At 36.6% G+C, this 26,261-nt stretch overlaps 1 protein-coding gene and 1 non-coding gene across 2 annotated transcripts in view; both read right to left on the minus strand.

The window, feature by feature from the left end:
* CCDC178 (coiled-coil domain containing 178) overlaps positions 1-26,261 on the minus strand; it is a 156,016-nt gene that overhangs the window by 123,845 nt on the left and 5,910 nt on the right. The window contains exons 4-10 of the mRNA XM_030444686.1: positions 22,913-23,007; positions 21,418-21,618; positions 18,611-18,831; positions 16,854-16,996; positions 9,373-9,526; positions 6,485-6,580; positions 6,234-6,370 (exon numbers count right to left, since the gene is read on the minus strand). Of these exons, the coding sequence (XP_030300546.1) occupies positions 6,234-6,370; positions 6,485-6,580; positions 9,373-9,526; positions 16,854-16,996; positions 18,611-18,831; positions 21,418-21,618; positions 22,913-23,007 (1,047 nt within the window). The remainder of the gene's footprint in view (positions 1-6,233; positions 6,371-6,484; positions 6,581-9,372; positions 9,527-16,853; positions 16,997-18,610; positions 18,832-21,417; positions 21,619-22,912; positions 23,008-26,261) is intronic.
* TRNAG-CCC lies at positions 1,750-1,820 on the minus strand. The gene has a single exon. It is a non-coding gene; the product is annotated as a tRNA-Gly (tRNA).

Here is a 26,261-nt window from a genome sequence, read left to right on the forward strand (position 1 = left end):
TTGCTGAGAAACACTTCTAGGCCTGGCCATTCAGCCAGTCTTCAACCCATTTCACTCTCTGTTCATGCAGATGGTTTATTATCAAGAGCTTCTCTATGAGCACTCAGACAAGTGCTTCTTTTTGCCTTTGATATCGTTTGCCAGACTCAATTCCATTTGGCTTTGGCTTTCCCAGCTGCAGTTCTGTGTGCTCAGACAATGCCTCTGTATTCCTTCCAGGTTACCAGTCCCTGCTTCTGCCTTCTCTATGCTTCCTTTTTATGTCTCAATTTTGCCCAGGTCTCCTTACTAACTATGCAGGCCCCTTGGAATTTTCCCCTGACTTCCTACTCATTGGAAAGGACTGCTCTTGAACTTGAAGGAGCTTGAATCCTTGAATATTAACCATCTTTCTTGGGCCACACTTCCCAAATATAATATAAAACCTACCATTTTTGAGGGAGAAAAAAGTGGCAAAACCAATCCTTTTGGAAGTGTTGAAATTGGTCACACAGTCTCAGTTCATCTATCTTATAATAATTGGACACGTCTAGGATGCTTCAGACAAGTGCAGTGATACAGGTTAGTCATACACCTGTTAAATTCAAATTGCTATGTACATCGCTATTTGCAGAATTCTTAGGTCACCTAAACCAATTTTAGTTTGCATACAAAATGCTTTCAGTAGAAGTTAGATTACACAGCAAAAATCAAACAAACAAATAAAAAAACCCTTACAGCTAAACTTTGGTGATACTTCATCTGATAGAAGACAACCTCAATATCATTAGAATTTAATATTTTTGGATGGAATGTTTTGGGTTTCTTCTGTAAGAATGGGAACACTGAAAAATAAACTTTACTACCACTGAGCATCTAATGAATGAGAATGGTAAACTTAAATGGCAATGTAAGGATCTTCAGAGGGTATGCAACATTGTTTCCAAAACTTGCAAACCCACCCCAGATTGGCAGGGATCACACATTTGCTTAGCTAAACTCGTAGCCAGGTTATTTCCTTCCAAGATCATCTCCTTTAATACAGGATGTAATTTGACAGTTAAAGAAAGGAAACAATTACCATCTAAACTCCAAAGATTTCTACCACACAAGGATTATATTTCATGGATTATTTAATACACATATGCTGCCTCTGCACATTCTACTTTTAGTGTGCCTGTGAGCTGCTGGTTCCTAAATACACAGTCTTACAGTCAGCAGCATCTTCTAAGTAGTCCTTGAAAAACCTGCAAGACAATGCAAGCCCACAGTAACTCAGCTTTCCTTCCCAAAACTCAGTTTATACAGAGGCACAGAGCAAGAGAACAGAAAACATTGCCTAGATGCATCTTGATGAACAATACCTGTAAGTTGTATTACAATTGCCCTTTCTCTATTAAAAGATTGCCCATACCTAGATTCAATTTGTTGTGATTTTCAAGCATTTCACCAGCCTAACGGAGACAGGAACTCATTCTTAATCGTATTTAAAATGCAGTATAACTGTGACCACAAGTCAGCAGTGTCACAACCCTGCAGACCCTGTTTAGATCCATAAATAACCAATTCATGTAAATTTACATACAGACAGTTTTCTGATATTACAGGAGGTGTAACAGCAGCAAAACCCAAAGTGTCTATGAAGTAAGTCTATTTGCACCATCTTAAACTGTTAGTGATGCTGCCACATACCTCTGCAGTGAGTTCAGGTGGTCTAGGTACTAAGAAGTTGTAAGGCTGCAGCTCCTGCCACAAAAGGGAAGAGCTTCCTGCACCAGCCGGGAATCGAACCCGGGTCGCAAGAATGGGAATCTTGCATGATACCACTACACCACTGGTGCTCCCCTCTGAACTCTGAGAACCCATGCCTCAGTATCCAAAGTGTCATTATCAGTTTAGACATCTTGAATACAAAGAATTCTTAAGTCTTTTTTTACAGCTGCTGACACAGCATCTTGTACAGATCTAAAGGAAATTCTTCCCTGTGAATTAAAGCACTGGAGATGATAGAGATCTGCTACAAGCAGAAAACTACAAACATGAGTACACTTGTGAATGGTCCAAATCTTCCCTAGAGGTTAATAATCAAAGATCATCAAGAGAGCAACAGAGGTTTTTTGGCTGAAGGGAAGTAATAGGAAAGCAGATGTAGTCTGGTACTTCCCAGTCTAAGTCCATTTAGTTAGGAGCCACCTCTTTCAACAGCAGTAATAATTCTGTGCTTTAGACTTCCACAGGTCTGCCTCTATCATATAGACTAATTATGCTTTCCTGCACACCAGTGAGGTTAGCAATGAAATAGATAAACAATACCAGTGTGAGCAGTAACCAGGGCTGTGACTTAGGAAAGCTATAACTGCAAGTGCATTGCCAGTTAAGCAGACTGATGAAGGAGCTCAAGAAAATAATGCTATGAAAAATCAGTGGGAATGAAGAATCATTTCCACACTGTCACAGTTTAGGCCCAGCTGGTATCAACCAGGCCTATCCTCACTCACCCCCCACCTCCACTGTGGGACAGGGAAGAGAAAATCCACCCACAGGCTCAATGATTGGGGCAAGGACAGGAAGATTTTCACTTCTCAGTTATAACAGGCAAGACCAGACAGACTCAACTGAGGAAGAAAAAAAATTAAATTTAAACTACCAGGAGAAACAGAAAAGACGACCAGATCTTAATGCCTTCCCCTCACCCCTCCTTTCTTCTTGGGCCCAAACTGCTTCCCTGCTGCCTCCCCCTCAGGGCACAGGGGAGCGGCAGGGGGTTTTAGGGTCAGTTCCCCACGCGATGTTTCTGCCACTCCTTCTTCCTCAGGGGGAGGACTCCTCACAGCCTTCACCCCCTCCAACGCGGGGTCCCTCTCATGGCAGAGAGTCCTTCAGGAACCCCTCCAACATGAGTCCCTCCCACAGGTGCAGTCCCTCAGGCACAGACTGCTCTGGTGCAGAATCCAGTTTCTGAATCCTATAACCCCTGATAATATTGACTTGAAATATTCAGATCACAACCACATCACTTTCGAATAAAAAAGTTTATCTACATATGGTCTTGTGACCTGAATCTGAACCAGGTCTGAATAATTATTGCATCAGAGATAGATGAATTTATTTTGCAAATTCCACATGTAGAAAACTTATAAATCACATACCTTATGACACATGCATTTCTCCTAATTAAGCACTGTTAATATATCCATATACCCTGTAGCTTCTCATATGAACATTACTTACAGTAGCCTAAGTAGGAAAAAAAATTATCTACCAGAAACAAATTACTTCGAGAAAGTAACACATATATTAAAATACTGACAAAAAATCACTGTGCAAGTAACTACTCACTTTCTCCAGGGAAGCTTTGAAACAGCCAGCACTGAAAAGCCCACAAAAATACACATCTGGTTGATTCTTAAAATGGGTATAAGTGTAGGTAATCTTCTTTGGGGAATCTAATGACTAAATTGTTTCACAAATACCTCTGAAATGTCTATGACAGTAAAAAGGTGTAAATATCAAAACCAAATTATGACTGTTCCACTCTGATTTCCTGTACATTCTATGTGGACCAAATTTTTTTGATGCATAAAGGGCTATCCATCACCATGGAGGTTAAAACACTTTAAGCTTGGATGAAAGAGAAACATATTTCAAGCAAAAAAGCAAGTGGACTACAGCTGACAGAACTAAGTTCTTAAGAACTACTTAAGAACTACTGTCTGTAAGATATACCCAGACACTAAATACCAAGTCAAATGCACATTTTTTTTTCTCACCTTCTTCCATCCAAGATGCTTAACATACTATGAAGGAAAGACAACACAGATGAATGGTCCATATTCATATGAAGAACAAATTTTATTTTGTTCTAGTAATTGATTTTTTTCCCCAAATATTTGTTTGCATAAACTGAATATTTTAGAACGTTCTATGCTTAGTCACAAATTACCTGGAAACACATCTTGGAATACTCTGGGAAAAGAAGTACTTCAAGGTCATTTTACCAAAAGCTAAATTATTTCTGGAGCCTCTTTCCCAGCACTCAGTATCAGTATGAAAAGATGTCTTCATCAATGTAATCAATAAAATTTAAAGTACACTTCTGATTCTAACAAGCAGGCCTGCCTCAATGTTTCCATAAAAGATACTGAGAGAATATGACATTCATTTTAGAAAATATAGAAGCTAGAGGAGGTAAGGATTCTACATCTATTTGAAGGAAGATGTCTATACACTCAGTTAAGAAAACTGCCTGTTTCGAGCAATAAGGCAATTTGAGAAAAAAAAAGAAAAAAAACACATTCTTTTTTTTCCCTATTAAGAGAAACAGTATTCAAGAAGAGTCAGTCATAAATTGATTAAATGGTATCCCCATCATAGTTGTAAGCAACAAGTTTAAGTCTCTCCATGAAATAGGATCCCCAGTAGCGGAAAAAAAGCTTCCCTAATTTATTCAGATCTGTGAAAAAAAGAAAAAGCAGATACTTCAGAGGGCTGGGGATAGGAAGAGACTACCCCAAAATGAAAATACAGTCACTGACTGGCAAGCAAACCCCCTTCAAAGCAAGGAAGAAAATTAACTTTATAGCAGCATGAAAATCTTTGACCTTTCTGACCATGTAGTTGATGTTGGTAAATGCATATTAACAAAAAATCAATTAGTAAAAATAGTATGGTCACACTATTGAGAAGTAATGAGGTACAGAGTGATGACAAAGAAAACCCCAGCCAAACAGATGCTCCTCAACTTCAAAGCAAGGGTAAAAAGAAAGCTCTGGTCTTGACAAGAGCAAGATATTGGTAGCAAAACTGTTTCTGACAGCTGGGGATACTGAGGATGTTAATAGCAGGTTTAGTCATATTTTGAAGATAATTCTGAGCAGCAGTGAAGTTTAGAAGAGGAATGGAGTCCCCTGGACAGGTTTACAGGGTGTGGCTCAGGTGAAGTTAACTTTCTTTACAGCAGCCTGCACAGTGCTATGCATTGCATAAGTGGCTAAAATACTGTTAGTAATACAAAAGTGGTTTTGCTAATGCTGAACATCACTTGCACTTTCTCTTTCTTCCACTCTGCCACCCTAGTAAGAAGGCTGGGTGTGGAAGAGGTGACATAAACTGTCCAGATATTCCATTCCATTTAATATTGTGTTCATCAATGAAAATGGGGTAAGGGAAGGAGAAGAATTTGCACAGAATAAAGTTGGGGTAACTGACGGTTTACCACCTATCCAAAGAACTGAAAAGTATTAGGAAAATTTGGACAAAGTGAGAAACCTCTTCTCTGAAAGCCTTAACCATTTATCCATATACAGATGGTACCTCTTACCACTTTGAAACAAACTTGGTGAAAGCCTTAAAGGTGTGGGAATACTGCTTGGCAAAACTGTATTGAAAGTGGCCCCTAGAGACTGAAAATGCATGCATTATTGCATTCTTTAATCAGGTATCTTTACAAATACATTAAATTAGTGCACTGAAGTTTGACTGAGGATAAACTCTCCTACTCAAGGAATCCCCAATTAAAGCTAGTTGGCATCTGAACTGTGAGCTGCACATGAAGGTCTGAAGCACAGTACCTTTTCTGTAGCTGCTTCAGAAAATTTATGCAGAAGACATTCATATTTAGTCAGTAAAGCAGTCTTAACTTAACTGAGGGAGTGTATCTTCTTTTTGAATGCATTGAGACATTTGAGACTCTCCTCTAAGTTACTACTGCAAGAACAATTTTCCTTTCTTATTTAATATGACAGCCACCATAGAACACAATTTTGGGGAAATTTAATGAAACTAGAATTTCATGGAGTAAACATAACACTTATGAACAAATTTCTATATCACAGATATATGCAAAATGTCTTAAAAGAATTCAGAGAAAACAGAGAAATACAGTATTTCCGATTCTCTGTTTACAACATTTATATATGAAAAATTAAAAATAAAATTCATTGAAGTTTTTATCAAAATATTCTGGGGACTGAGGTTTCTGTTAAGATACAGAGAATTCTAGAATCTTCCTCATTTTGTTTTATTTTAATTGTCAACGTATGTATTTTCTCTTTTAAAGAATTGTAATTATTTTCCTTCAAATAAAGGGTAAATAAATTAGATTATAGATTTAAGCCTGAAGTGATTTTTTAATTATTGAAATGTTAAATTACAGACAGACCTGAAATAAAAGCAAGGCAATGTTCACTTCTATAGGCATGCTTTTCACACTTTCATTTCAAAATAATGCTTGCTTACCATATTGTAGGAATTACCTATTTCGAATTTTTTGCAAAAACTTTTCGTTTTCTCGTTTCAGTTCTTCATTTTCAAGTTTGAGAAAGTCCAGTGCTTCATTAGTATTGAGAAGCTTTTGCTTTGTATTCTGTAGCTCACTTTCCCTGGTGGATTTCTAATGAACATCAAAACATTAAGACACCTTTAACATAAGTTAAAGCTATTTCAGGCCTAGCACAGAAAATGTAGGTATGCATTTTTACTTACTATAAAAACATAAAAAACTTACTAATTCTTCCACAGTTTTAAACACTTCAGAAGGAGCATCTGATACTTCTATGATGTCCTCTTCTTGGGTAGGTATTTTATTAGTCAGTTCTTCTATCTAGAAAATATTTTGTAAAGTAATAAAAATATATCTAATTTTTTTGTAATAATTAAACAATGTATTAAAAATAGATTTTAAAGGAATTTTATTGGACAGTCATATGAGATATTTCCATTGCCACTGCGATGTATCCTAGAATCTTCAAAGTATCAGCACAGAGTCACAGTATGCTGCTTCATACATGACATATGAGTGGAGTATGAGAAAGACAAATAAATTGGTTAAATCTACAGGTACAACAACAAAAAAACCCCCAAGAGATTAAGCATGAGCAAAATGTCTCAGCTTTTAAATTACTGGTACATGGGGAAAAAAAGGGATTCATATTTTTTCCCTTCTTTCAATGTTTTCAGAACATATATTTTGACAGGAATGACCTGAGACACTGCCACACTCTGCAGGTGAATAATGAAAACAAAATAACAAGGGAACAACAGTTAAGTGTAAGATTAATTGTATAAGGTTGCTTCTAAGCTTTGAAGAACAACATGTAGATACAAAAAGTGGACTGAATGCATACAGATACTTTTGTAATGCAAATCCAGGTAACATGGGAGGGAGAACATTCATTTATACTTACAATGTCAAAATTTCCAGCACTCCCAATAGGTTATATAAAAAAATTAAAACCCTGCATGATTTAAAACAAGAAAAAAAAAGCCAGGAAAACTGTAGTAAAATAATATTTCATATCACTAATTCTGTCTTGAAGCTTGTTGATTTACGTGAAAATTGTCAGTTATTGTAATTTGGATCCAATTCAAAATGCACTGAAGTAATTGAAAATAATCCAAAAATTTTCCTGATTCCTAAAACAACTCTATGGTGCCAGTAATATTTCTGTGATCATCAGAAGAATAACTTTGAGCTTTCTAGAAAGTCATTATTTTTTGTAAAGTTTCACTGAGTTAGTTGGTTTAGTCATGTTTTTGAAGGAAACTGACAATAACAGAACAGCTTTATGTTAAAACTAACTCTGGCTCACCCTTGGCATGAGCTAATCAAAAGAAAGGCAGTCACCAAATGGAGCTCACAGAATCACAGAATCAGCGGGGTTGGAAAGGACCTCTGAGATCATCAAGTCCACCCTTTAATCCACTACCACTGTGGTTCTCAGACCATGGCCACATCAGTCTCTTCTTAAAAACCTCCAGGGATGGAGAATCCACAACTTTCCTGGGCAGCCCTTTCCAATGTCTGATCACCCTCTCTGTAAAGAATTTCTTCCAACCTAAACCTCCCCTGGCAGAGATTAAGTCCATGCTCTCTTGTCTTACTGGGAACTGCCTGGGAGAAGAGACCGCCCCCCCCCTGGCTACACCCTCCTTTCAGGGAGTTGTAGAGAGCAATGAGGTCTCCCCTGAGCCTCCTCTTCTCCAGACTGAACACCCCCAGCTCCCTCAGCCCTTCCTCACAGGACTTGTGCTGGATCCCTTCACAGCCTCCTTGCTCTTCTCTGGACCTGCTCCAGCACTTCAATCTCCTTCTTAAACTGAGGGGCCCAGAACTGGACACAGTACTCGAGGTGTGGCCTCACCAGAGCTGAGTACAGGGGCAGAATCACTTCCTTGGACCTGCTGGTGACGCTGTTTTTGATACAGGCCAGGATGCCATTGGCCTTCTTGGCCACCTGGGCACACTGCAGTTCCATGCTCCACCTTATTGCTGTTGCACATTTCTCTTTCCTTTGAGTTGGTCTTAATACCCAAGTAGTAACTACTGGTCAGGCAAACTCAGATGGAAAGTAATCCAAAAGAAATCCAGAAAAACAAACAAACAAACAAACAAAAAACACCAACCAAAAACTCAAGAAGTTTACTAATAAGGATTTGCTCTATTTGTATACAGTGTTTTTCTAGTTATCAATTCATAGTTATTGCAGAATTCCTGGTGCAAGAAAACTGTAACAAACAGTTAGAAGCAAACAGAAAGAATCTGCCCACTGGTTGCTGTCTAATACGACTGTTTCTTTCCTTCTATGAGAGGTGTGCTTTGGTGGTTTTTATTAAGTTCTGGCCCCTTGGTAGATTCAGCTTCTCAGAAATACTCCACCTAGGTTCTGATGGATCCTTAACGGGACCTAGGTATCTAGATAAAGAACCCACAACAATAATGGACGTGTACAATGTGCAAGATAATGAATTTCATATACACCCACATATATACATGCGTATTAAAATTAAATTTCATTGTGGGCATCAAAATCCTACTTTAGGCATTTTCTACTGGTTCCACATATGGAGCTGTCAATTAACTGAAAATTCCTAGACAGGCAGTGTGAAGAACTCCAGATTTTAAACTGCCAAATACAACAAGATTTCAAAATGAATGATACACAAATCTAGCAAAAAACCAGGGGAATTTTGAGTAAAATAGGGCATCATTCTGAATGATCTAAGAGTGCATGTCATGCCATCTCAGGTCAAAAATTCTACTAATTCAAAAGGACACATACTCTCCCATTAAATACTTACATTCTTTCAGATGGTTTAAGAAGATAAGCTATATTAGTGGATATGCATACAACAATCAAAAATATCCAGGTCACATAAAGGACTATAAGATGATCATGATATTTTTAATAAACAAACTTGAAAAATAGTATTATAAGAGAAGAATGAACTTGAGAGTTCTACAGAATCTACCACTTCTTATTTTTAATTTTGGTATTTGTATTTTCACTTTACAGAGGAGCTTAACTATTAAACATACAGAATACTCAGGCATTCATGTACTTTTCTATAAAAGATACTAATTTACTTGCTTATTTATAAATATTCAAGACTCACTTTGCTGTTCCAATATTTTGCATCTTCCTGGATTTCTGCTTTTTGCTTCACTAACTCCTCAAGGTGTTTTTCATCCTTTATAATCTTCTCCTCTGTTTCTTTTAACTTCATACAGTATTCGGTCCAAATAGATTCAGAATGCTTTAACTCATTCCTAATAGAAATACACACAAAGTGAATCCATCTCATTGGAAATATTCCAAGGTAGTCCCTCTCCATAAAGGGAAATGTAAATAGATCTGAATTAGTAAAGATTTATTTTGATTCTCTACTACATTTCTTGAACAGGTATGCATGAGGGAATTTCAAAATATCTACCCTGGCAGGTTCATGCAATTTCAGCCAGATATCAAAACTACTCTTGCTACCAGTTCTTTTGCACTTAAACAGCCAACTTCACAACTATTAATTGGACCTCTGAACAGGTATTGGTATAGATAAGCACAAGACTTTGTTTTATGTCTCACATGTTGATTAAACAAAATAGGAGGCAACTTTTTTTCTCTGCTAGTGGCTGAATCTAGTTCAGAGCCATTTTCACTTAATCAATCCACTGTCATCTTATGGACAAATCTCATCTGCAAAGCATATTTTTTACTGACATCAATTCCTCATCTAAGAAGGAATTTGCAGACAGTCTGCAAGGTCAAAGGAGAGGATAAGGGCTTCACTTTCACTCTGAATACCAGATTTATCAGCATTATTAAAAAGAAAATTGCTGTAATTACCAAAACAGATAATAATTACAACAATCATCAGGAAAACACTTCCATGAGACACTCTTAGGTCTCAAAATAGACTGGGCTCAGGACTTCTGTTACAGCTGTATATGAGAATGGATTTGGTGAAAGGCAAAAGGAACATCAGGTTAAAATTTTACTGTTGCTTGTTCACTATTTTTATTATTGTTACATCAGGCAAAAAAGAGAAGTTTCCCCCATGCTTGACAAAGAATTATCTTGGTCAATAACACATTTCAAAATGTGTCTTAAATGGCAAAATAAATCCAAGCAGCAGAACTAAGACCAGCAGTAGTTTAATTTCAGAGATACCTATTGCATTGCAACCTGAATAAAACCTGAATGAGTTTTGCATACTTAAACACAGGAAAACAACAGAAATCAATAATGAAGAGAACTCATCAGTAATTCAAGAGCTACTCCCACAAGGTCATTTGATAGACAGTCTTCCTTTATTTCTTTCCAAGATGACAGGAAAGATTTACTTGCAGTCACATTCCACATATCACAGAATATATGTAAGATGGGCATGAAAGCTAACACGTCTAGCACTCCTACTTTCTTAGGTCCCACCATCCATGAAAGAAACATATAACCGATATTTGGAATCATTCTAATTACAGACACATAACAGGCATAGACTCTTATTCTCTTCTCCTATTATCTATCAGCTGCAACTTTTTGATCATAATCTTATGGAAAATTCAGTACTACCAGCCAAAATCAGTATGTGTAAAAATAAAAAAAAATTGTGCTGTGTGATATACCCCAGCCTCAGTATGTTGGATTCATGCAGTTTTCATAATTTCACTGATGGCAGTGAACATAAATAAAAGAATATCAATTGTGGAACAGTCTTTCAAGCCTGTGCCATTACAGATCTGTTTTACACCTACAAATACCATGTTATTTTAGTCCTCCTCAGATGGCAGCAGCTGAAGGGTCATCTTTGTCTGTAATGTACATATGACTTTAATTACTAGTCTTGCAAATGACTGGGGGGAAAATAGCAGGCAAAAAAAAAAAATTCTTCACTAAGGAGTAGAAAAAAGTATTCTACTTGACTTTTTCCCTTAAATGCTGATATTCCTATAAACACTTGCATCATTAGCAGTTTTTGTTTAATTGAAATTCACACAGTTGAAATAGGTTGCAAGGTGCACCATGGTCTACATCACTAGCTAAGGGAAATCCCCTAGCCAGGCAAAACAGAAAAGATATATGGAATATTTCTATCAGTATAGATGACAAATTTCTGATATTAGTTACTGCCATTATACTGGGAATTTAACTTACATTAAGACTTGTTTCAAAAAAACAGAGTTGCTGTATGTCAATTTTAATGCATTTCCAAATAAAGGCTTGCTACAGGAAAATGCCTTTTTTTTTTTTTGAGTATGAAACAAATTCAAGACCCTTGATTTCCACCAGGAAACAAAACAAAAACAAAAGAGGAAACCAGCCCACAGTGCCCTACAACTTCTAAGCAAGCTGTCTGACAGCTGTGACTTACTGACTGAATTCTAAAGGGAACTGAACAAAATCCTGACATGAACAAATGAACAAAACTGAACAAACTGGTGAAGAAAAAAGTACTAAGAAGTGATCAGAAGGTGAGATGAAAAATTCTAATACTAATGAAAAAATGCAGAAGTAAGATTAAATGATCAATTTTCATTGAAAGAATAGGTCAACAGCATGGTATCTTAAAATCCCATATTAGTAACTTTGATATATTTACAACTGATCTGAAAGGGCAAGGGGTAGGAATGTAAAAGTCAGCATATATTGTGATTACAATAGGCAAGGCCAAAAAATCCTAAGAAACTAAGAAAAAAATCAAGACAAACTAAGTAACTGGAGAACATAACAGTACATATTGTTTGGTGTCCAAACTCAATTGAAGCATAAGAGAGATTAAGCAATCAGTACACCCTGAATTTTTTAATTACCTGTGTGAAATCGAGAAAGACATGTATGTATTTCCATGAACACTCAGAAGGTTTACTTAGCACAGTTAAAGAAGCTATGCAGATGTTAGATCAAGTAAGAAATAGGATGAAAAACATTAGAATAAAAAATGAGAGTAAGACATCCCTGATAAAGTCATTCACCTTTCTTAATTCACCTGTCTTAATTTGGATTACTGTTCAGATTATCTTTCAATTAATTTCACAAAAGTATACCACAGAAGTGAGAAGGAGTCAAAGGACATCTTGGAAAGGTCATAAAATACAGAAATCTTTAGAAAGCACGCGGAAACAATGGAAGTTACTTTAGAAAAAATATCAAAAGAAGGATCAAAGTAAAAATCTCTACAGAGGACGTAGGCTAGTGAAGACAGAACACAATACACAGCAATATTGTTCCTATAGAAGGAGAGTAATGCTGACTTTGTAAAGATTAACTGGTAAGGAATAAAGTTTAATAGTAGGTATATGCTGGAACAGTAAAAAAAAAAAAAAAAAAAAAGTGGAAAAAAAGTGCAAAAGTATTGCTCCATCCAAGATACATTACATTGAGCAATGTGATCAAGTGACAGGTGTCCCTGCCCATGCAGGAGGGTTGGAACCAGATAATCTTTGAGATCCCTTCCAGCCTAAACCATTCTTTGATGATTATCTCATACTCTTTACACACTTCTTTCTTTGTTTAAACACACGTAGTGATTTCAATTGGAGAATCACATGATAACTTCCAGAAGCCACTCCAGCTTTGACAAGTGTTGGTATTACAGAATTCTGATGTCTGTTTTTTTATTATAAATAACTTGGGGTTTAGCTATATGTCTGACTGCAATTTTTATTTTCAAATACTAATATTCTCTCCAGATGAAAATTAATCTATTAAAAAGAAAAAGTTAAGCTTTAGTTAACCAAAAAGAAAAATGTTGACTGTTAATCTTTTTATTATTAGAGGTCATAAAATATAATTAGCATAAATACCTCTAGTATAATGTTAAAATTATCCTGAACTCAAGAAAAAGAAGACGAAGAAATTCACTGTGAAGAATGAAAAAAAGAAAATGTCAGACGTCAACACAAGAAACAAGTCAGAGAGACACACTTATTTCTCTAGTATTGCTAAGCTAAGCTATCCATCTGACAGAAAAATACATTTTTATACTCTACACTGACTCATTCTTACTGAGACATAGATAGTCTGGATCTTATTACAAGTGCACAGACATAAAGTGCACTTTATGAGTACCAGACCAGCCTCTCTCAAGCAGCAAAATCATTTGGGTAAATTCATGTCACTCAGAATGCCTTCTGCTTCCATACTAAAGTATAATTACAGAAAGAGTTATGATCATTCTTTAATTCTGCAGTTTAGTGCCAATGGCAAAGAGATTTACAGTGGTACGGTAACTTAAAGGAACTTCTTAAAGGTATCTTTAGATTATTGCATCTAAATAACCTTCCTTTCTTCAAGAACATGTCACTAATGTTTCTGCTCTAGGTGAAGCAAGCACAGATCTCCCTGGATAGCTAACATCAAAGCAGCAGTCATATTAGCCAATGTAAGGATTTCCTGAGGTTTGTATCTACCCCAAAACACACTCTCAAAGTGCTGTTTGACTAAAGTCAGTGTTATTTGTGCTGCAGGCTTAACACCTGTAAGATGTCTGAGGGAGGAAGTAAGGACTCCTTGCATAGGGCTGAAAAAGGTGTTTCAAGTTTATGAGCACTAATCAGTTTTTTAAATTAAGTTGCTGAGATGCTATAATCTAAAGAAACTTGAAATGATAAAACCAATCCCTATTATTTTAACCGGGGTCAGCCTATTAAGCACCATCAAAGGTGCTATGACTATTCTTTATGTCCCTCTGAGAGGGGGTCCTTTCACAAGGAGTACCAAAATACCTTACTCTCAAATTTTGTGTGGGATTTATTTTTTCTATTATATATTTCTAAAACAGTTTATATACAGGTTAAAAAGTATAACAATTCTCCTTACTTGGAACACTGAATAAATAAGTTACTCACAGTACCCTAAGCTCTGACAGCTACCCATTTACTTGAGGATTTGGTGTTGGCCTCTTCAGTAGACAAGCTGACAAAAGATATTTCACTGACAGAATACAGTAATTACAATGGCCTTGTGTATAAGTATAGTGGTTGTGGCTGGGATAGAGCTAATTTTCTTTATAGTGCATTGCCTGGGGCTGTGTTGTGGATTCATGCTGAAAACAGCGTTGATAATTCAGGGTTCTTTTAGCTGTTGCTTAGCAGTGCTTACACAGCATCAAGGCCTCTTCTACTTCTCAGACTGTCCTGATAATGAGCACAGAGATGCACAAGAGTTTGGGAGGAAACACAGCTGAGACATCTGACCCCAACTGACCAGATGGATATTTCATACTATATGGCATTTGCTCAGCAATAAAAACTGCAGGGAGGAAGGAAGAAGAGGGTTGTATGTTCAGAGGGTTGTATGTTCAGAGTCGAGGCATTTGTCTTCCCAAGTAACAACTTTGTGTGATGGAGCCCTGTTTTCCTGTTTTCCTGGAGATGGCTGCCTGCCAGTGGGAAGTGGTGGATTAATTCCTTATTTCACTTTGCTTGTGCATGCAGCTTTTGCATTACCTATTAAACTACCCTTATCTCAACCCACCAGTTTTCACACTTTTACCCTTTTGATTCTCTATCCCATCTCGCTCAGGGGGAGTGAACAAGCAGCTGTGTGGGGCTTAGCTGCCTACTGGGGTCAAGCCATGAGAATAAGCTGTTCATAACTGCCACATGGCATTTTGGAAAGTCTGTCAGGATGCTGCTGGCCTGTAAACATGCAAAATCAGGAAGTTTATCTCTGCTAGTAACGATTTCTAGAGTTTGATGTTCCCTTGATAGGTTATGTGGCATAAGATTCTTAGATATGTACAGATGAGAACCATCTTTGGCAAATAGGCTCTTAGAAATACTACATCTGTGCTGGTGTGAAGAGGAGTTCTTATAGTTCATAGTCATATTTGAAAGCATAGGGAAAGACTGTCACAGCATTCTAGCATCACCTAGTTAGCTAGCAGACACAGATGGTACATCTCTTTGAGGGACCTAAGACTACTGCCAAGAACTTTGTGTAGTCTAAATTCCACTGTTAGTCCAATAAATATAATCCTCCTATGAAAATGGCCAGGGAGTGTTTTGTGATCACAGTAATTCCTGGGAGCTGAACGGATCAGTGTATGGAAACCAGACATTTTCCATTAGAGAACTGCAGTAAGAGAATTATTGTAGAAGAGACACCTCACTAACTTGAGATGGTGTGCATCTTGAGGTAACAGACACCCTTCTAAAACCCTCATTTCCTTAAAACTGAAGAAACTCTGTAACTAGAAATGTTTCTCTTTGGCTCCTCTACTGCTCTTAGGTAAACTAATGGGCCGGCTCTTTAGAGAATTCTCATGAGAATGATCCTCAAAAAGAAACATGGGAGTCAGATGGGACAGCCTGTGGCAATGGTTTTGTTGGATGGGAAATTCACAGCTGCTGAAACAAGGGCACCAAGGACACAAATTTGCATCCAAATCTCAACCACTAGCAGTAGCCTTGCAGCCTTGAATAAAGTATCAGTGATCGAGACAGTTTACAGCCACCATTGCACATAAAAGACTTTCTGACATCAGCTCTCAGGAATACTGAAGCAGTGCATGCTGTCCCAGCTCAGGTAGTACGTAGTACAACTTGAATTAGGGAACTGGCATATAAATTATTCGTGAATCTAGGTAGTTCTAAGTTAATAGCATGGACCAAATTTTATGACTAACTGCATAACTACACATTCCATATTTGCCATGCATAGTTTTTGAAATGCCTGATATTGGAAGAACATTCTCTGTCGTTTGGCTGCAGTATGGAAACATCTGTTACTGCCAGTAAGGTTATCTAGAAAATCTACCGATGTCTCTCAATTATGCTGGTAAACTTTCCTCATCTCAAGTGAAAAAGAGCCACTGTGTCACTTGCTACTTTACCAAATAAAACCTGGCAACTAGCCATGGGCATATGAAGCAAAGTGGAGTGCATCCTCCTACCAAACACAAAACTACTTGGTATTCTTGTTCTTTGATACAACTACTCATGATGTTGAATTTTTATCTATACATTCAGCAACAGAAAGGAGAGACTCCCTGCCAGTGACTACTCATTAGTGGTTTCCTACTGATACTCTAGCTCTTCTTGATAACTTACAGGATAATAGCCTGGCAAGAGGTTACAGCAACATAAGTAATTGCCATACACAAGCTGCTTTGCAATCCAATATAGAAATATTGTTTGTTTGTTGAAAAAAGAAAGATGAGGTATTTTGATAATTTCAAAAGTATGTGGTGTGGGCTATAAATGCTCTGGTTAATAAACAAGTACAAATTAAATTATAAAATAACTATGATACTAAAATAAGTGCCCGTGTTTATGGCAAGTAATTTGTGCAGTCTGTAAGTATGACAGCAAAATTGGGGATTTATAGAGATTAAAAATTCATATGTAAGTAAACCAAATTAAAAATGGCATTCTCTAGGAGTTAGTTCATGGAACTTTCCATTTGAGTATATTTTGGTATATCATCCCTTATTTTGCTAGTGCAAGCTAAGACAAACAATGCAAACATTTCTTTTATGACTAATTCTATTACTGTAATTTTACAAAAATCAGAATTTCTAAAAGCAAGTTTTCTATAGTGTGATTGCCACTATTAAAACTAACAGGATATTATAATACCAAATTGAATAGCTCTTACTTGTATTGACTCCATAGCATCTCAGCAAGTTTAATTTTCTCATATATAGGTTTCATCTTGTTTTCAGATTCTTCATCAGTTCTTTTAATTGTCTTCTGGATTTCCATGAGTTCACAATATACATCATTATATATTTTTAATGCCTAAGAAAATACAACAACTTTTCTGAAAGATGTTATATAAGAACCATACATAATGTTTAAATTAAAAAATAATTTCAAGATTTGTCTGATTCTTTGCAGTTTAAAGCTGACATAGTAGTCTGTGATATAATACAACTTGAAAGAAAATACTGCATGGTCTGCAATAGATACAATCCTCTAGTGAAATACAAGAGAATGTGTGTTGTAAAATTGAACAGTGTAAAGAACTGTTAGCAAGAGAGCTTTCCTTCTGTTACAGGACTTCGAAGTTTTTGTGAAAAGGTGGCTACTTCTGTGGGAAGATAGTGACCTCTGGAGCAGAAAGAAAGAAATAGTGTTAAAAGAAACCACTGACTCAGTAACCTAACAGAGTCATAACTTAAACATCTCCTACAGGATGTGCAAGACTGGCAGTCACCTATGTACAACAAACACATTCTGCAATCATGTAAAAAGTATTGGGATACTTAGAAAGAAAGAGAGAAAGAGAGAATGAAAGACAGAGAGAAAGAGAGAGAGAAAGAAAGAGGGAAAGAAAAGGAAATCCTCTGAGAAAAAAACTATTTATTTAAAAATCTTTTAAAAATATTTAAGTCCACTTCCTGAGCTGTCCTTTAGCACACTTCAATATTTTAACTGCATACATTATAAGACATTATTAAGAAAACAGGATACAAAATAAAAAAGAAAAATAGCCAACTTGATTTTAATTAGCCAGTCTTTTGAACAAATAACACCGATAGAACTGTGAACTATTTCATACTTCAGACCTAATTAAATATAATTCTCATATTATTTGTGTAACAGGCAACTAACCTTTTTAATTTTAGAAATATTTCCAAATGACCATCAAGTTTTCAAAATATGAAAATCTCAAGATAAAAAAATCAAATAAATAGAATTTACTAAAAGACTTCTACAAACAAAAGATCATTTTTAGACTAGGTATCTTTAAAAAGAGAATAATCTCTCGATTTGTATCTAAAAGCAACTGTAGAAAATATACAGACAACATAATCAGTACTAAAAGCTGTAGGTAAAGTAGCACAGTATCTGTCCCTTTATACACATAAAATTTAAGCTGCCCACAACTTTATTATGCTTTGATCACTCAGCCTGACCTTATCCACATCAGGCATTTATTATCAAAAAGTAATAAATTAATTACCAATATTATTATAAATAAATATATTCAATAAATCAGGAAAATCGTACATCAGCACTGAAAAATACTTAAATTTTACTAACATTTTTGACAGTTTCTTGCATCTCCATATTTTGGAACAAACAGACACTGATGTCTTTGAGATATCTGAGAAGAATCTATGCAAATATCAAATATGTGCCTTCTGTCTTTCCCCTGAAAATTCCCACATGAAATCAATTTACAGAGTCAGAATTTCATTGCATAGACATTTAAGAAACATTTACTAAAGGCCAGCAGATTATCCTCCCTGGATCCTATCTGCACCGAGTGCCTCTGTGTAATGGTATGAGCACAGAATTCACAGTTGCTGCATAAAACGTTTAAACGAGACTTTTTTACTTCCAAAAGGCTGTATGAACCTTTGCTGGGGAAAGGCTCTTGGGGTATCTTCATTTGCTTGTATTTACCTTTTCATTGGCCTGTAACACAGCCTGCAGAGCTTCACTCTCCAGTTTCAGCTTTTCTTCCAGCAGAGGGCTGTGTTTCTTCATCAAGTCTATATCCTCCTGAATCTTTCTGTTGGCTGCTTCTGTCTGGAGTATTTGGGTTTGTACCTGTTGCAGCTGACGGCGTTTGCAATCAAAATGCCACTGCAGCTCCAAGATATCTTGAAGACACATCTCATATTCTGTTAACAAGATATTAGCATTAAAAAAATTAAGTACCTGAGTAAGACCACGAATAGCTAGTGAGACTAGGAAATGTGCTGAAGTAACATCAAGACTTGCAAAATTTTGCTGTAAACTACTTCGAAGGTGAAAAGAGAACATCAGTTATAGAAGACACCACCAAATACTGCATTAGCAGCTGTTCTGGAATTTAAATTTAGTAATCCTAACATGAAATTCGAGCAAATCTTCAGTGAGGGGTGGTTTAAGGCACATGTAAGGCAGGGTATTATAACACAGTAACACTCTACCGAGCTTCCTAGTCTCAAGCATGTATCCTATGTGGATACAGAGGAATAACAAGGGGAGTATAAAACCCACATCCTTAATATGCCAGCTATTTGCAGTTCAGGGATACTTCCTGAACTAAATGTGGCTTCAAGAATGCTAAACTAGACAGAAACTCAAAGACCACAAAAAAATGTATTCAAGTTGCCACACAGAAGTTTGCCAATCTTAATTGAATTTAATTTGCTGCATTTAGTTTTTTTACTTCAGCATAAATTTCCTATGGGTCTTTAAAAAAGATGCATAATTAGACCACTGCTGAATAACAACATATATTCTATTTTGCTCAGGAAAAAAAAAAAAAAAAAAAAAAAGCAACTTATTAGGGATGCAGCAGCTGATGCTACATATGGAAAAATTATTGACATGAAACTGGGGAAAATTAAATAAGATTATAAGTTATGAAAAAAACCTGAAAATGTCTCAAGAGCAGTAAATATCACCATAAATTTGAAAGAAGCACATTTTACTGAGAAAAAAAGCTCTCTAGCAAAGAGAAGTAGCTGTGCAACTCCTTAACAGTTGATAAATTTAGCTGTGTTATCAAGACATAAATCAGAAATTCACAAAATTATTAATTCACTGTGACTGAAAGTTAAATAGACCTTGTATATGTGGGTTTTTTTGACATCATGCAACATGATACCTAACATTGAGATGAATAAAATGTGGTTTACTTTGGATTATTGCAATATCCCAGAGTAGGTAATTTATGAAGATAGGTTATGTCACCCCAAGTGCCTGAGTATGCTTACAGGACATAGATACAGCAGGAGGTAGTAATAATGGAAATCAAGGGATGTCTGATGAAATAACAGGATTCAGTGTCAATTCTGAATGGGTCATAGAAACTCTTAATTAAGAATCTCTTGGGTTTGTAATACTTAGATTAGGGATAATTATAACATCTCTGAAGGTATTTCCCCTTTATCCTCCATTCTATTTTAGCATAATTTTTATCTTACAGATAATACTATGAGATGTTATAATCCTGAAAATTACAAATTTACTCCAAGGACACAGCATCATGCTGACATAATCTACTGATAAAACAAGGGAGAAGAGCTGGTTAATTTTCACAGCTAAACTTCATGCTGGTTTATTTTGGATTTTTTTTAATACTATACCATTAAATATATTGACAGAATTATAAATGTGTTAATTACATTTAGCTATTCTAAAATTTGCTATTTATAGAGACTACTAAGCAGATAAGCAGATAAGCACAGGAATGCATAGCAACATTCAAAAATAATCTGTGAATGACTATGTTAGTACATCAAAAGCTCAAATCCTGAACTACTGTGCTGAAGAACTGCGATATAATCAAGCTTCTCTTCTTGCAGTAGTTTGCTTCTGTTCAACTGACCTTTCAATTGCCAGGGAATTTTCTCCTGAAAGCAATTTCTAAGTTATCAACAAATTGTAATTCTGATTCCTGTATTCAGTTTCTGTTTTTAGGAAATCAAACATTGTCCTGCAGAGGCAACTGTTTTAAGGAAAGCAACTTCTGCCAATGGATTTCTAGGATCTGCTAACAGGTTTCTACATGCATGCATTATTTTCATACATTGTTAGGGATGTGCATTATTTGACATTCTGCTTCGTAGGGGGTATAAAAAGGAGGGTGAGGAGGGGGGAGAGAGAAAATGGGGGAAAAAGGGCTGAGATCTCAGGGTGATGTGTACCAGAACATTTACTAGAGCACCAATGGTGATTTTACCCCCAGGAACTGACTGTTACAAATTACGCAACTTTTCTCTAAATCTGGGCTCGGGTGGTACCTGCTTCTGACCCTGAGTCAGAAGAAAAACAGCAAGCAGCTGCTAAGTGGCTTCTTTTTTTCCTCTTTTTTTCTTTACTTACATTGTACGAATGGCAGTTAATCACAAAAGGTAGTAGTAAACACCCTCAGAATTTAGGATATCAAGGTTACATGAAAACAAGTCCTATCTATGATTTAATTCAAACACATTATTTTTTATAATTCTGCTTCAGTTCCTCATTTCTTGCCCCAGACTCAGTATTTATTATAATCTTATGTGTTTCTTGTCCACTCTTGTGCTATTTCTCAATGCTGAACGTTCTGTAGTACTTTCCATGTTTTTTCCTAGATATACATTGAAGCAGATCAGATCCAGAAGAGTAAATATTGCACTCTTATTACATTAAACACAACTAAAGTCGTATTGTTATTTTTATGCTTCATAACGAACTAAGAGAAAAATAACAAATATTCATAGCTTCAGTCCCAGTACCTTTTTGCACAGCTGCAGGGAGCTCCTGAAGCCTCCAAAGTGACATCCGATCCATTTTCATGGTGAGCATTTTCCTTCTCTGCTTCTCCAGCTCCAGAGCTTTTTCTGCCTCCTCACGCTCAGCCTCCAGCCGCCTGATGAGCTCGGTGACTTCCCACAGCAAAGCTTCTGCTTCCAGCTTCAAGGTTAATGTCTTGCCATCTTTAAAAATACATTAAAAATATTTCCTTATGGAAGTTTAATCTCATGCTTTATATTAAACTTTCCTTCTCAGCACCAGGTTGAGCCCTTCACGTGTATTACAGTGAGCACAAGTGGTTACATTGCTGGTTTTAGAAACGGATTGTGTCTCATGAAGGCTTAAATACACACTCTATACCAGTTTCTTTCTTAACATAAAGCTACCCTCTTCACATCTCTCAAGGCAAGCACAACAGGTTACAAACAAAACTTGCAACACCCTTTTTCTCCAGCTGATTTCCAATGCAGAGTATAACAAAAAATATATTATTAAGAATGGTACAAATTTTTTACTTATTGTTTAGGTAATTAATCATCCAAATAATAATACAAATCCATAATTATCTCAATTTTTAAATGAACACTTACCTCATTTTATTTTCCTAAGTAAATACCAATGACTTCACTTAAGTCTAAGAATATTCAGTGTAACAGCACTATTTTACTCATCATACAAACAAATCATCACATTTAATGCGATGGATTTTGGCTATCAAAAACGGTTTTAATAAAAGTTTCACTGAGGTCATTACCCCTTGTCCTGTTCTATTAAAAATAGGAATTATATAAGCTACAGAGTCCAAGACATTTCCATTTTGATTCCACAGCAAATTATTCCCTAAATTATTTTGATTAAATACTGCGAGCATTGAATAGAAGGTTAACTACTTAAAATCTGGAGTGAAATTTTAGCTTCACTGACATTACCACAAATTTGATCACACAATTTTCTGTAAATAGAATTGTCTCAGGCTAGTAGATCACACATTTGCTTATAAAAAGTTTCACACCATTTCTTTAATACTTAAAACTTAATTAAAAAATGTATAACCTGAGCAAAGATGTAAATTGTAAAAAAATAGAATTCTCTGTTGGTTGTATATTATTAAAACCCTGTAACAGTAATGCAGATATTTGTTTTAGAGAAACTAAACAAACAAAAAAGAAAGCTGGAATTTCCAACAACCAAGATAAGTAGTTTAGCTGGTTCAAATCCTAGATAGATTAAAATAAAATATGAGTCTAAAAACAGAAATGTGCAAACAGGATGATTTAATAGTAGTTAATATATCATTTAAAATGTAACTGTCTTCCAGCTTGACAGATGATACAAAGAGATTTCAAAGGATACTGACATCAATTACAGGAGACATAGCGCAGACAATAAGCAACTATTATTACAAATGAAAAGCCTATATTAAAGGAGGATAAGTAACTTTTACCACTTAAACAGAGAATTATAAAAGATTTTTACCTTCATCAGATACAGGAGCTTCTTTAGAATCCAACTTAGTGAATGATGATAACCAGGTATCTTCAGTAGATTCTACATTGACATGTTTTGTTAGCCTGTAAGTAAATGCAGGATAAGTATGCATGAAAGTCACTAAGAAAAATTAGACTGTACTTGAATTAGCACTGCTAAGTATACACTATTTTCATTAAGTCACAATTTTCTGTCTTGAATCTGGCACATGTAGTTGCTGGCTAGCTAAATGTGTTAAAAAACACTGCAAGTCGTACAGGAGAATTACTGTTTGTACAGTTCCCATCTAAATGCTGCTCTCGTATTTCTTTACAGAAATACAAGAAACAGATTTCTTTACATCTTGTACTCACACAGATCTTCAATTTTTTGTCCTCATACCTAAGGATATGCCAAAGAAAAACCATTACAAAAAAGCTGTAAGTATTTCCAAGTTCTTAACATATAGGAGGAATGCATGCTATACTGTCCTGACTTGTTATTCTAACTGGCAGAAGCATTTAGTGCTGTATCTGTGCAGACACAGATCCATTGCCACTGCAGGTCACTCATAACTGAAGTTTTATCACCTAAAGGGAAATCATCAGTTGAAGGTCAACAATGAAGGAACAAGATTTTTTAGAGATAAGAAGGGAAAACAAACAAGGCATGAGGTTTAATCAGGTTCCAACAGACAAACTTTTGAAATCTGGGAGGCTGAAAAGCAGAGATGAGGAGGGCTTTGTGAGAATGAGCTCAGGGCAAATTTCATCTACAAGTGGGAGGAGGAATGAAGTAACTCAAGTAGTCAAAGAATGCAACCAAATTACAGCCCTCACATGAACTTTAGAGGCTCATTAGCCTGCTGGAGTTGAGAACAAGGGGATGAAGGACAACTGCCATCCACTTATGCCCACATGTGTGGTTTAAAGAGTACATACAAGTCCTTCATATGTAGCTAACATGAAACAAAAACTGCAGCCACAGCGTTACATTGCATATACATGCATAATGTGAACACAGATAACACAGAAAGAACTCCACAAGAAGGTTCCTTTTCCATGAAAAAATAACAGACAAAAAGCCTCTAAAATACAGACAGAAACAAATACTGCTGAAGTCCTCCTAGAGAAACAGGAAATAACTCTAAAGTACAGGGAATTGAAAAAAAAAATTTCCTGTGCAGTAATGGAAATTAGTAAGACACTGGGACCAGAAACTGGGACCTGGTAATGGAAGAAATATAAAATTAGATAGAAAGGAGGAGTTTGATAACCAGGAGCTAGATAAGTAGGTAGTAGCAAGTAGTAAACACAAAATTACTTAATTGGGGTATCTGACATGAAGTAAAAATACGCAGGGAAATACAGGGTTTGTTGAGCAAAACAACCAGGACAATGAGCTCAATGTACAAGATTCATTTTTCAAACTCCTCTTTTAACCTTTTTATCTAGAACTACATCATAATGTAGCCTGCATAATGAATAATATAATTTAAAGTCTCACATTCAGACCTATTTGAATACTTTCTGAGTATTTGGCTTTGAATTGTTGTGTGAGTATTATGTTAAGTTGCATTCTAGGCTTAGAAAAAGTCTGAGTTCTCTAGTGCATTTCAAAATACATGTAGTCATTATGAAAAATTTAGTAAAAACCTGATGAGTTTTAATTTTAAAATTCATATCAAATTTCTAACCTTTCACCTCCAGTGCAAATATAGCCCTTCAGCTCGTTTTTAATTTAGCAATTATACTCTATTTTGATTTTAACAAATGGCTCTCAAGCTTTACAGATAGCTAGTTGCAAAAGCTACAGTGCAATTCAAGGTAGTTTTCTCACTTAAATACACAAATTTTTTTGAACTTAACATAAGTAGCTGGAAAACTCAGTGAAAACACAAAAATCAGGCATTTAGTAAGAATCCTAACAGTATGCACTATGCACTATAGGGAAAAAAACAGGAAGCAAATAAAAAAAATATCATATGATCAAGAGCATATGATCAAGAAATAGCTGTTTCAAACTCCTTTCTGACTCTACTTATAATTATTTGTCCTCTCCCTGTGTCTAGCAAGGCGGAAATGAGACTAAGTTTGATTCTCTATCCAAATTCAGAAAATCATGGAGAACTTCACAAGGATCACAGCAAGTATACAGAAGCATTCACAATGCTTACCCACCATGTTCCAACCCAAAATCTAAAGCAACAACAGCTTAACTTAAGGACCCTCCCTTTTACTTAGGTACCTGAGAAAACTGCAATATTTGTCATAATTTCAGAGGAATTTAGGAATATAGTCAGGTCATGTAGAAAGAAAATCAGAGAGACAAAAGCACAACATGAACTGAATCTTGCTACCTCTGTGAAGGACAATAAGAAATGCTTCTACAGATACATCAATAGCAAAAGAAGAGGCAAGGAAAACATTCATTCTGTACTGGACATGGGTGGGAATATAGTTATCAAAGATGAGGAAAAGGCTGAGGAAAACACCTTCTTTACCTCAGTTTTCAACAGAAAGACAGGTTATCCTGTTGACAGCAGGCTTCTGGGGCCTATAGAAGGTGATAAAAATCTAAACAGCCCCCCTGTAATATTGAAGGACACAGTCAGTGACCTCTTGAGCTGCTTGGACCCCCACAAGTCTATGGGACCGGATGGGATCCACCCAAGAGTGATGAGGGAGCTGGCAGAAGAGCTCGCCAAGCCTCTCTCTATCATCTACCAACAGTCCTGGCTCACGGGGGACATCCCAGATGATTGGAAGTTGGCGAATGTCACGCCAATCCACAAAAAGGGCCGGAAGGAGGACCCGGGAAACTACAGGCCCGTCAGCCTGACCTCAGTGCCTGGCAGGGTCATGGAACAGATCATCCTCAGTGTCATCACACAGCACCTGCAGGATGGACAAGGGATCAGACCCAGCCAGCACGGGTTTAGGAAGGGCAGGTCCTGCCTGACCAACCTGATCTCCTTTTATGATCAGGTGACCCGTCTGGTGGATGAGGGTAAGGCGGTGGATGTGGTCTACCTGGATTTCAGCAAAGCCTTTGACACCGTCCCCCATAGCATCCTCCTGAAAAAGCTGTCAGCCCACAGCTTGGACAGGAGCACCCTGTGCTGGGTTAGGAACTGGCTGGAGGGCCGGGCCCAGAGAGTGGTGCTGAACAGGGCTGCATCCAGTTGGCGGCCGGTCACTAGTGGTGTCCCCCAGGGATCTGTGTTGGGCCCAGTTCTGTTTAATATCTTTATCGACGACTTAGACGAAGGGATTGAGTCCATCATCAGCAAATTCGCAGATGACACCAAGCTGGGAGGAAGTGTGGACCAACTCGAAGGCAGGAGGGCTCTGCAGAG

This window comes from Calypte anna, chromosome 2, assembly GCF_003957555.1.
Source record: "Calypte anna isolate BGI_N300 chromosome 2, bCalAnn1_v1.p, whole genome shotgun sequence".
Classification (NCBI taxonomy): domain Eukaryota; kingdom Metazoa; phylum Chordata; class Aves; order Apodiformes; family Trochilidae; genus Calypte; species Calypte anna.